Raw genomic sequence first — 8,827 nt, 5'->3', positions numbered from 1 at the left:
TCATTTCATTGATTTCATTTATTGATTAGGTGTTTTAACATATACAAATGAGAAAAAAGTACACTAAAAAACCATAGCCCTGTTGCCATGCTGTCCAGTTTTCTTTAGTCTCTGGGGCAGAATAGCTGAAGGGTTCTTGAACTCCCAAGTTGCTCTTCCTCGACGGCCTGCTGAACTTGGACTGAATGACGACAGACCAATGATGAGAGCTCTAAAAGCTCCGAACACGTTCTTGGGAAAAAGAAAAAAAAATAAAAAATCTGAAATTTGAGTACTTGTCCACAGCAAACGCATATCTTTGGTTCCAACATAAAGCCGATACTGTTAAGCCCAAAATTATTCATTACTTTGGAAAATATAGGTCTAGAGTTTTTTTTTTTTATTATTATTATTATTATAAGTGAGACATTGCGATTTGAAATTTATACCATTCTATATAAAGTGGAAAAATGCATTGCATTACATCCCTTTTTTTCCCTTATATATGATCAGCTGGTAATTAAACAATATTTTTTAATTATGTGTTTTGAGCATTATCTGCATCATTAAGTAGACAGCGTTCCTATTCCATGATCTGCGACCAACAAAGATAAAGTGGCCGATAATTTCTTTAAATCAAATGTACTTTGATGTAATGCAATCTCGAAGCACAAGGTACATTTGCATTCAACACTTGAAACCATAAAAAAAAAAAAAAAATTTTTAAAAATAACACAAACAAAAATCACAACAAAGTAAAGTTTTTGATTAACTGAAAACATTTCAAGTATCACTTATCTTGCAAAGTACTAAAGCATTTCCTATATTGTACCAACCCTGTAAGCTGCTGACTGATATCCTTTGACATCGTTTTCATTTCCCTGAGGCATTCTAAAGATGTGCTGTTGTCCACATGATCTCCCCGTGTGCATTCCTGCAACAGCGTCTCAGTTTGTTTCAGGGAAGCCTCAGCTTTATCTAAAAACAGGGATAAAGTTAACGTAAATATCAAGACTTCCATAGGATCCTGTCAAAAAAAGGTGGATAATTGTTAAATCAGGTTACCGTATTTTCACGACTATAAGGTGCAATTAAACGTCTTTTTTTCCCCTCAAAATGTGCGGTGCGCCCTATGGTGCGGTGCGCCCTATGTGTGTTGTAACTGCGACTTTTGAGACCACCTCATTGAGGAGATGATGAAAGAGTGGCTGAATGTAAGGAGACCAGGTGTTTTTTTTCCACTCATCACCATTAATCTGTAACTCCATGCGTGCCCATCTCACAGCTGATGTGAAAAACATGGGGAAACAAATTAACGCTGTGCTCGCTGTTCAACCGCTCGACATCAGTGTGAACCGGACCCAGCAGGTGCAGCAGAAGCAGCGAGTTTACATGCAAAGTCAATGGTTGACGCGCGTATAGGTGCAGCAAAAGGTCCCGCAGCAGCAGGTGCAGCACGTCGGGAAGCGTTTAAGCATCTGACGCACCGCCAACGCGCTGCTGCTGCTCGAGATGGAAAATTTGAAGTTTTGCTGCTGGACGCGCCGCATCAACCAATCAGAGAAGCTGATCTGGGAGCTGACAGCGAGACAGACACAGCGCTCTGATGACATATGATATTAAATGAAAAAGGCTGGATGGATGAGGAGATGATGAAAGACAGGTGTATGTGAGGAGACCAGGTGCTTTTTTCCACGCATCACCATCGCTGCATGCCCATCTCACAGCCGATGTGAAAAAAAGATGAATCAAATGAACGCTGTGCTCGCCGTTATCCCGGGGGTCTGACAAAGGAACTTCAACCGCTCGACATCGGTGTGAAGCGGCCGTTCAAAGTAAGGCTGCGAGCGGCGTGGGGAGCGATGGGTGACAGACGGAGACCACAGTTTCAGGATAAGTGGAAGGCAGCGCCGGGCAAGTTACGCCACCGTTTGCGGATGGATTGTAGATGGACTGTGTCTGCTGGCTCTGTTCTTCAAGCTTTTGCAAAAGCCGGCATTATTTCTGAGGAGCTGCGCTGCACGGAAAGTGACTCTGACAGCGAAGAAAGGGAAATTGGCATGTCTGATTTAGCGCAGCTGTTTAATTCAGAAGGATGATGACTTTGATGGGTTTGATTAATACTTTGTAATAAATACATGAATAAAGCACAATCATACTCAGTTTTGCTCCCGCTCTATTTTTCTACCTGAAAACTTAATTCAACAGCAGCCTGTGGGCGGGTCTCCTCCTCTTCAGCGCGGTGGCTGGCAGGTGTTTTTTCATCTAAATAATCTAAATCTTGCAGCTATATTTGCTGTGATCAGTGGGAATAAAGTAGTTTTAATATGTTTTTAAGTGAGAAAGTCCACCTGAAAACTTAATAATTGCAGTCAGTTCATCCAGATTATCTATTTCTGTCGGAGGCGCTCAGACCCCCACATACCAGCGGTGCACCGACAGTAGAAATCCTTTCATCAGCAGCCTCTAGGCTGGGCAGCCTCCAGGTTCATGCAGTGGCTGGCAGGTGTTTTTCATCTAAATAATTTAAACTGCAGGCACCAGGATACCGGTAATAAAAGCGAACATATTCCGTCGGCAGGTTTCAGGATTTTAAGTTAATTTAGGAGTGATCACAGCACTGTGTCATCTTCGATGTGTCTGTCTCACGACCAGCACCCAGGTTTGATTAATACTTTGTAATAAATACATGAATAAAGCACAGTCATACTCAGTTTTGCCCCCGCTGTATTTTTAAAAACGCAGTAGAGGTATTTAAAGGTAGTAGAGGACTTGTACCTGTATATAAAAAACGCGCCCTATAGTCCGGTGCGCCTTATGTGTGTGTTAAATACAGAAATGGGACACATAACTGAGAGTGCGCCTTTTAGTACGGTGCGCCTTATGGTCGTGAAAATACGGTATTTAAAAAGAAGCTTATTTATGTTTGAAGTAAAACTACAGTGGATGTAGTATGGAATGTCCTGTATAACTTCTTAGTTTCAAACATTGTTATAACCTAGAAATTCTCTTCCATTCCCATTTATGTAGAAGTTCTTGACAGGCAGCTCATGACGGGTGGTGTCAACGGCAGCAGCAAAACTCTTATAATCCTTTGTAAACTGGTTGGCTGCGTCGGCCACAGGTGTCAGCTTATCAATCTGAGAGGGAAAAAAGTCCCATCAGTTAAATGTTAACTAATGATATTTATACAAACAAACATTGCTTTACTCAATTTACAGAAATATGATCTAGTGATAACCAATACTGTTAGTGAATTATACATTATGTTCTTTTCAATGCATTCCAATCACTTGATGACAGACGTTTCCTTTTTTAATTTTTCTTGTTTAATTTTGTATTTGTTGTATTAAAAAACAAACTTTGTAACAGAAGAGTTCCCTGTAAATATTTTGGTTTGGATGTTTAAAAGAAAAAAAAAAAAGAATAGTCTCTGGTTTGGATCAGTTCAGTCTCTATTTTAAGTAGATAATCGCTACGTATGGGGAAAAAAAGCTACATCTGCAAGGAGTTTGTGTGTACCATTAAAAACAGCATTTAAGTTTTGCCGTGGGCTGCATCTTAACCTGTAGGTACAAAAAAAAAAAAAAAAACAAAAAAAAAAAGGGGGGGGGGGTTCATCGGTCGGTATATACATCCAGTCACCCAACCTTTTCAAATATATATAAATAACTAATATTTGTTGAGATAGCTTTGCTCTGGGATCATCCTTGCATGATGCGATCTTTTTACCCTACCCACAAACCAATCACTTCCAAATTCAAATTTCAAAACATCTTTTTTTCCTTTTAAACATACGTAAATGGTACCAATCACTCAAGAAGGAACTACAGAGGCATCCGTCAGGTTTTTCCCAGTCAGTTTGGATATTGCGTTTTATTTGTGGTCTGACTTGTCAATTTCTATTTTCTAAAAAGCTTTTCTAATGAGAAAGAATTACAAGGTTATCCACATCAATGCATCAAAGCTTTTTTCTATAGCATCGATAAAAAAAAAAAATAAATAGAAAAACTAGACAATGTTGATTGATGTAAGGCCCTAAGGTAAGAGGTCTTAGTTATGAGTTTAATTAAGAGGATAAAAAAAAAAAATAAATAACCACCAAGGAATATTGGAAAATAAATTTCCAGTTTTTGGTTACTTATTCCTCTGACTTCTGCGCATCTTGCTCAAATCCTAAAGCTTTTTTTATGTATTAAAAAAACAAAAAAACAAAGACAAAGTCAATAATATGCAAATAAATAACTTCTTGCTACCAATGCACTTACCTGCAGGTCCAAGATCTCATGCAACTGTTTTTTCTTCTCCATCAGAAGATATTGGCTCTTCTTCTCATTAACACTACTATGCAGTCTCTGTTCCTCCGTCATAATTTGAAGGAGCTTTGCCTCTGCTTCGGCTTTGAATTTTGCAGTATTATTCTCCATCTAATAAACAAAATTTTCGCATATTTTCATTTCTTTTAAAAGTATTCCTTTTTCAAGAGAACATAACACAAATGTTTGTGTTTTATCTACATTAATATAGGCCAGCTGAACGCAATAGAAACGCACAGTGTGAATCACACAGTGCTAACCAGTCTTACCTTTGCTGTAAGATAGGCGAGTAGAAATGTTTGCATTTCTATAATCCTCTTGTTATTCTCAGGATTTCTCTCAGCGTCCTTTGAATTCTCAATTACAGTTTTTTCTTTGAAAGATGGTTAAAAGAAAATGATTAATTCACAGTTATTTCGGAAAGCAAGTTTAAGGTTTCACATACCTTTAATGACTGAAATATCAAAATCTGGTCGAAAAGCGTGGCCATCGGTAAAAGTGGACTGCAGGACACTTTTACCAAGGAGGGAGGATTCAGTTTCACGTGAAAAGGTGGCTTTAAATAAAAGAAAACAATATAACTAAAAGTTATTTTGATCTGACATCATTTTTTTTTAAAGGTTGAAAACCCCCAACAGGACCAGATTCGCAGAAGAAATCATTACCATAATGGTGCATTTACACCGAACCGGAGCGATTGTAAAGGCCCGCTCAGGAGACAATTGGGCTTTTACTAAAGTGACAGATGATTTTGGTGCTGGATAAGAATCTTAAGTTTTCTGTCTAGATGCATCAAGAAAACTAGTCAGGTGAGCATCTAGCGATCTTTCCCCAACCATAAAAACACAATCTTTTCAAGATGGTTAAACACAAATACTGTTCTCTGCATCATCGCCTGCCATGGCTGTTGTTTTTCTTGCCCCTTTTTCATAGCAAGACCCAGAATAGTGACCTTTGTTGAGTTTTAATGGCGTTCAGTTCAGATGAATGCGCCCTGGCTGTACAGACACAGGTCGCATTGGAAAAGATGAGATGCATATCGGATTCAGGACCACATAGCCAAGTGGCCTGGGTCACATTGGAAAAAAATAAAATAATCGGATCTGTGTTGTTCAGACAGCCATGAAAAGATCAGATACAGGTCAAATCAGATCAGATAGAGGCCAAAAGAAAAATCAGATTTGGGTCACTTCAGGCTGCAGTATGAACGTAGCCTTTGTCTCTGGAATCACTTTCAGTGTGAAAGCACCATTAGGGTGTACAAGATGATGTATCAAAATACAATTTAAAAAAAAATCTTGAAACAATACAATCCTGATTAGAAGTACTTACATTCTGCCAGTGTCTGTGGGGTCATTGAGCGCCTTGTTGGAGTGACTGCTTTTGGTTTGACAGAGGTGGGTTTGGGTGAGGAAGGTCGAAGCACAGAAGTCGACTCATTGGTCAGCGAGTTACTCTTTAAAAGTAGCACAGGGTTCAACAATGAAAAGTAGAAAGAGACAAACACCAAGACAATCAAGCCTAAAGGAGAATATATCAGGCTGCTACTATACTGTAGAGAACATAAAACAAATAGCTAGGTAAAAAAAAAGCCTCAAGAAAAAACAAAACAAAAAAAGAATCACATTACCTTTGACAGTGATGTCTTTTCAGCAGATTGTAAATATCGAGACTTGACAACAGTCCCACTTGCTACAAATTAATGAAGAAAAGAAGGACAACTTTAACTCATGTCAACAAAGGATCCTTTAAGCAAATTACCTGTGCATTGAGAAGTTTTATTTATAGCATCCTTAAGTTACATGACATTTATAACTATCCAAACTATTTAAGTAATGCGCTGTGAGAGAGAGATGGACATAAATGGGGAAAATATACAAATACACTACTAAAAGGAGGAGAAAGATGAGTTTGTGAAAATGACAGCCACTAAGAGACTAAGAAAATTAGATTATGGAGGGCTTTAATTTTCAAAATTCCTCATTAGATTGGGGTGAAATTTAAGCAGCATCTGGAGGTGTTCTACTGCCATCCTAAGGTGAAATTAGTCATCAAAAAGAAACAGTTTGACAGAAAAGTAACCTTAAAATGACAGTCTGAGGGGATTTAATTTCGAAATTCCATATCAGATGTAGTTTAATTTCTTGTTAAGTGCAACAAATACAAATACTTTTGTAGAAACACCTATAGGAAAAATAGATAACAGTAACAAGTAATAATAGAGAATATCAGAGGCTTTAATTATGAAGTTCCACTTCAGATCTTAATGAATTTTGGAGCGGTTTCTGTGGTCATCCTGAAGTAAAATTAAACAGTGAAAACAAACGAGAGGTATTCACGTGGTCAAAAAATAAATAGTAAAATATTCAATATACCAGGAGAGCAAAAACGACAATTAGTAAATCCATTAATTAATCGTTAAAATGCTGCATTTACTTTGAATGGCCAAATAAATCCTTACTATTGGGATTCATGGTGTTAGCTTGACTTGAAAAAATAAATAATAATAAAGTTAGGACAGGCTTGACCCATAGTCCCGTAGTCTCCCATCCACTACACCTGATACCGGCTGCTAGAATGTGCCAAAAACAATATAAACTAGGAATTTAATGGGCACATACTTACTTTTAACAGTTTTCCTCGTAGTTGGATTGTTGTTTGCTTTAACTCCATTACTGACACCTTTCGAACTAAAGACAACATTAAAGTTTGCATTAAAACTAGTAAGTTTAAGGCAAAACTAATGAAATCTATGTTTGCTTTCCAAAATGACAAAATATAGCTACAGCTAATCGGCTGTTTATCTAGCTACCATACGACTAAGCTAAATTGAACGATAAATTAAAATGTCAATTAATCCGCATTGTCAGAACACTGAGTTAAGATAAAGCAACTAAACCCAAATAAATACCTTTTAGCGTCAGTGGAAGTGTTTTTGAAGCTACTTGGAGCTGAAGACGTTCTTCTGGAAGCCATGATGTTTTTAAGTAAACCGCCTTTGCTTCTTCTTCTTTCCTTTTGTAGGCGGATTGCAAGCAACTGACAGGTGTATACCGCCACCTACCGACAACAGTGTGTAGATACAGGTTCCACGCGCTATATTATATTTTTGTTTTATTTTGTGTTGTGTACAAATAAATAGAACGCTTTATTAATTACCCTAATTTCCTCTCCATGTCCATCTGTCCATAATATTCCTTTAATAATCCATTGTTTACCATTTTCCCTAATTATTTCCCTCATCCTCTTTCTTTCTTTTGCATATTCATAGAAATGCATCAAAACATGTTCTACATTTTCCCATTATCACTTCCTAAGAATAAACAAAGTATGTATGTCCAATTCTTAGTCTATTGGAAAGGATATCTTCCCTTCTGCTTCTATGTCCATAGTTTTTAAATGAAATTAAATAGTCTAGAGCTGTTTTAAACCAAATTTCTTTTAGTTAAACTCGTGTATACAAAATGACAAAATAAATCTGCCTAAGTCTAAGTCTAGTTTTTAATTTTACAGATTTAATGTTGACTCAATATAATCTTCTTCCTTTCTTATCTTCCTCCCATATTTTTTTTGCCATCTTTATGTTTTTTGTTCTTTATAATTATTGATTTACCTTCCACTAGAACTGAATGTCTATTCCACATCTAAATAACCTGAATAAACTCTGATGAATATCTGAGACAAGGTATTTCCTATAGTTTCCGTCTGTATGAATGCTTTCTATTGTTGCCTTTGAATCTGTGCATATCGCCACCCTGTCCAGTCAAACCTCTTCCACTCACTTTAAACTAATAATTTCTACTGTGAATACAGACAGAAGGTCTGATAATCTTTTACAAATACATATATTAAACTCTAGAATGTATATCCGTATTCCCATGTTTCCATTTACATTTTTGAACCATCTATGTACATTTTTAAATAACTATAATACAATTCTGTAATATATAAGCTAGTTTTAACCCCACCTTTGTTATGTTTCCCTTCTCTTTTTTTAAGTCGAGTTGTTTGTTTCTAGAAAACAACCATGGTGGCACTGAACTAATTGGGCTATTTTTTTTAGAGAATGTCTTATCATCTGAAATATTTTTGCCCATTCATTTCCTGTCCAGCCAAAGCAATTTCTTTTGAATTTGGATTATTCCCAACAGTTCTTTATTATGCTCGCTGCTTGGTTATCTTTACTACTTCTTTTAGTTCTGATCCACTAATAAAGTAATATTTTGACTCATCTAATTTCTAAAGGAGTCTCTCCAGACTCTATTAACAGAGCATTGATGGGGGTAGTATTAGTTGCTTCAGTTGCTATTTGTAATGCTTTATATTGCAACTTATCTGTTGTTTGTAATGTTGATCATACTGCTGCACTATATACCATACATCCATAATCTATAATCATAATCATAGGAGCCCTGTAAATATTTAGTATTGACTGCTTATCTTTCTCCTCCTCATTCCCAGCTACAACTTTCATGAGATTTATTACTACCACTTCAGTAAAAGAGACTAACAAAATTAGATTATGGAGGGCT

At 36.8% G+C, this 8,827-nt stretch overlaps 1 protein-coding gene across 1 annotated transcript; it reads right to left on the bottom strand.

Annotated features, from left to right (window-relative positions):
* Positions 1-7,315, bottom strand: haus8 (HAUS augmin like complex subunit 8). The gene is made up of 10 exons (XM_038301732.1): positions 7,207-7,315; positions 6,921-6,985; positions 5,926-5,987; positions 5,628-5,751; positions 4,741-4,851; positions 4,565-4,668; positions 4,248-4,406; positions 2,978-3,119; positions 816-957; positions 1-231 (listed from the first exon to the last, which is right to left on the bottom strand). The coding sequence occupies exons 1-10, from the start codon at positions 7,269-7,271 to the stop codon at positions 105-107; spliced, it is 1,101 nt and encodes a 366-aa protein (XP_038157660.1). The 5' UTR covers positions 7,272-7,315; the 3' UTR covers positions 1-104.
* Positions 7,316-8,827: the final 1,512 nt, after the last annotated feature.

This window comes from Cyprinodon tularosa, unplaced genomic scaffold (assembly GCF_016077235.1).
Source record: "Cyprinodon tularosa strain WSP-4 unplaced genomic scaffold, ASM1607723v1 ctg473, whole genome shotgun sequence".
NCBI classification, from domain to species: domain Eukaryota; kingdom Metazoa; phylum Chordata; class Actinopteri; order Cyprinodontiformes; family Cyprinodontidae; genus Cyprinodon; species Cyprinodon tularosa.
The sequence above is the reverse complement of the archived record's forward strand: the minus strand, read 5'-3'. Positions and strand labels throughout refer to the sequence as shown.

Coding starts and splice junctions, on each gene's coding strand:
- haus8 (XM_038301732.1), bottom strand. CDS start 7,271: ATGGCTTCCAGAAGAACGTCTTCAGCTCCAAGTAGCTTCAAAAACACT. Junction 5,988..6,920: donor TACGAGGAAAACTGTTAAAA/GTAAGTATGTGC, acceptor ATTAATTTGTAG/CAAGTGGGACTGTTGTCAAG. Junction 4,407..4,564: donor TCGCCTATCTTACAGCAAAG/GTAAGACTGGTT, acceptor TTTGTTTATTAG/ATGGAGAATAATACTGCAAA.